This window comes from Cynara cardunculus, unplaced genomic scaffold (genome assembly GCF_001531365.2).
Source record: "Cynara cardunculus var. scolymus isolate 2C unplaced genomic scaffold, CcrdV1 Un_Scaffold_1917, whole genome shotgun sequence".
Lineage (NCBI taxonomy): Eukaryota > Viridiplantae > Streptophyta > Magnoliopsida > Asterales > Asteraceae > Cynara > Cynara cardunculus.
In genome coordinates this window covers 40960-44374 of record NW_020200915.1, presented here as the reverse complement: position 1 = coordinate 44374, position 3415 = coordinate 40960, and the positions used below count along the sequence as shown (strand labels likewise).

At 36.6% G+C, this 3415-nt stretch overlaps 1 protein-coding gene across 7 annotated transcripts in view; it reads right to left on the bottom strand.

Annotated features, from left to right (window-relative positions):
• The window catches only part of LOC112502781 (F-actin-capping protein subunit alpha), a 60803-nt gene that overhangs the window by 24820 nt on the left and 32568 nt on the right, over positions 1 to 3415 (bottom strand). For 6 of the 7 annotated variants that reach the window (XR_003067761.1, XM_025106786.1, XM_025106783.1 and 3 more), the window contains one exon: positions 638 to 702. The exons of the other annotated variant lie outside the window; for it this stretch is intronic. Coding sequence is in view for 5 of the 6 variants with exons in the window: in XM_025106786.1 (XP_024962554.1) it covers positions 638 to 702 (65 nt within the window). In the remaining variant the exon portion in view is untranslated. The remainder of the gene's footprint in view (positions 1 to 637; positions 703 to 3415) is intronic. 7 annotated transcript variants of the gene reach the window in all.

The window sequence follows — 3415 nt, the reverse complement described above, 5'->3', positions numbered from 1 at the left end:
TAACATTGGATTGAGAGCCCTTCGTTTTGGGGGAGATTTGGTAAAGAGATATGCATCTCCCTCTACACCCTATATACTCTTTTGCCATCTTTTTCATCAATTCCTATCACACTTGAGAGATAGCCTATCAAACCGATAGTTTGTACGCACATTCGAAAGTGATAACTTTCCTTATTGATACTCAATTATGAGAAATAATAGTTAGWCAACCTTCCAATCTCCGGACTTCACCAAAAACATTACCTCTGCCACCAAATAACAAATGAAAGTGCTCTTATTAATCTAATTTTAGTAGTTTACATCAACATAAAAAAAAACCCTAATATCATTAATGATGAGACCATATACATTTCAAATACCAACCCACTAACACCCATTTCTTCAGAGAATAAATATACTGAATAACAACTTGTAAGAGTGCACTCTACTAATTTTACAACCTATAATGATTACCATTACATATTTGCAGCACAATGAGAAGGTATTAGTTCAYCGATAAGTGCTAACATCATGTAGATTAAGTTGATTGACAACATCAAAGGTTGTTGAACATTTATAAGTCAATTACCTAATACATACATAATATTTGAGAAAATGCATATAACTAATATTTAAGAAATCTAGACAAGAAAGTTACCGATAATCTTCTATGTAGGGAGTTGGAAGTTCCTCATCTCTAGCTGGTCTAATTTCTGTACAAATCTGAACCAATGTAGCAAGTCATATAAATTCTAAGTGAAGAACTAGAGTCCACGTTAAAATATAAAAAAAAGAGGCAGATAGATTAGTTCGATATTCTAAGAATCAAACTATCTTGGTGACAAGTATCAAGAGTTTACATGATTCAAAATTAATTGATCTTCCTTTAAATATATGTATCATGTATCATCTTCAGGCTTATAGTAGTAAGTGATTCAACACGATTTAGCACGTGCAACGATAAGTTGGTACTTATGTAGTGCAAGCAACGATAAATTATAATTCCAAAWTAGGATCAAGGTTTTCTTATCTTCAAGCATAAATGTCATTCCCGAAGCCGAGTACACTACAATAACATACATGTTTCACCAACTATTTGGGACGGTTATAGAATAGGCCAGACCAAAACTTTAGTATTTAAGAGAAAGATGCTTGGCACATTTATGGTAGGGTCTAATAAGATCATGGAAATAATCTCAACCTTTATGCCATRCAATTTTTCTCTATCTATTAGCTTAGAAATGACAAGGATAAGAGTGATATGAAAAACCAACCATGGAGAGTARAGAACCAATTGAGCATCATGTCATGGATATAGATCTTAGGCACACCACGAAACTGTGGGAGCATAGTTGTTATTAAATAGATGACATAAGTCAARTTCTAATACTAAATACTAAATCCTTAGAACTTCAAGCCTCGTTCTCTATAAATACCCAGTCGTTAAAACTTTTCATTCACGGCTCACGCTTTAAACCCTTCTGCCTCTATCGAAGTATTGTTGTTTGCTGCATTGGAGACTTGGTGTGTGAGTGTGAGTGTGAGTGTGAGTGTGAGTGTGAGTGTGAGTGTGAGTGTGTGAGTGTGAGTGTGAGTGTGAGTGTGAGTATGTATATATATTGATAAGATGCTCCTCGCATTCATGAGGGCCGCGCCTCACGCCTGCTCCTCGTGCCTAGGCCCGGGACCCCATTGCGCCTAAGTGCGCCTTGAGCCTTTAACAACTTTGAATGGGAGGTCGGCTAAAAATAGAGGCACATTGGTTAAAACGGACGGTTGGCTGCAAGTGTGTTAACATTAAGGTCCATTAAAACTGAAAGGTAAAATCTATAGGGTCACTATTAGACAAGCTATGTCGTATAGGTTTGAGTGTTGGACGATTAAGGAAAGGTGTTAGGATCCAAGCCTTACCACTACGCCAAAAGCAATTGCTGATGGAGAAGGCGCAACTTATTTCCTTATAGCTTAGCAATCAGCGCCACATTTCGATTAAGGAAGATGCTAGTCAATGACCTAACAATCTCCCCCCAGCATCTACCAGCACTAACAAGATCTTCGCTAGAAGATAATGGTTGCGCAACATGCCTTTAGCATTATTATGCACCTCACATATTCGAACACACTGCTCTGATACCACATGTTAGGATCCAAGCGCTTACCACTACGCCAAAAGCAATTGCTGATGGAGAAGGAGCAACTTATTTCCTTATAGCGTAGCAGTCAGCGCCAYGTTTTGATTTAAGAAAATGTTGGTCAATGACCTAACAAAAGGTTCACATACATCTTGCCCCTCCAAAACTATTTCCRAGTAGGATATACCAAGTCGTTTGGTTTGGTATAAGGGTGATATCAAAAGCTTTTGTCATTAGGCATTATTTGCAATATCTTTGAAATACMATGCTATAATAAAAGATAAAGCTCTTCTTTTCTTCTTAATTATAATTATATTGTTTGATATAAGAAATGCATTACAAGAATAGAGCAAAAGTTCAGAAAGGCATAAGAWTGAAATTCATCAAAGAATCATCAAACTTGATGCGGATAATTTTGGATGGAGATTTTCCAAAAAAAAAATCTCTTCCCTTTTGTTAGATATATGGGACATTAAGGTCTTTGAATACTAGAGCCTTGGCTTTGATACCATGTAAATGACTAAAAGTTGCATGTCTTTATAAAGGAGTAAGAGAAAATTCATTTACAGAGAAARATAAACATGAGTAATTATCAAGGCTCTAAAAAAAAAGTTATGGTGGCATTATGCCGCGCCATAACGTCGAGGCGTGGCCTCGCCGCCACGTTTTAGCCCATGGCACGACTCTGAGGCGTAGCTTGAGTTATGGCGCATTACGGCACAAGACGTGTTACAGTTCAAGGCGCGTTATGGCATAATGGGGCTTTTTGGGTTTTTTAATTTCAACTTTTTTAAATTAATTATCAATGATATAATATTATCTAGAAGCGGGAGCTCAATCAATTCATTAAACTCAAAGTCAAGACTCAATATTCACTTGAATGAACAAAACCAACAAAGGAAAAAACGACCTAAACCCTAAATCACGAACGATTCAATCCTTGCCACGATTCCACCAACAATTGTTCTCAAGCATGTTGCAGAATTGAAGTTCTATTTCGAATGTTGTCCAACTTTCACATCGGTATGATAAATGTATTCTCCCTCTTAAACAATTGTTGCTTTTTCTTGTTTGAAATTTGACTTCTTGTTCTTGTTCGAAATTCGGAATCTGTTGTACTTGTTCGAACTTAGGTTCTTAGGCACTGTCACACTAAAACCTTCAGTAATTTTKCCTCCAACAAGATGAACCATGAGCCTGCTATTAAACCCCTTTTCTAGTTTTTGTAATGTGTTCTCTCACTTTCTATAAACTTCAGGATCAGGCATGTAGCTGAATTTTATTTTGGATTTGCAGAAATTGAG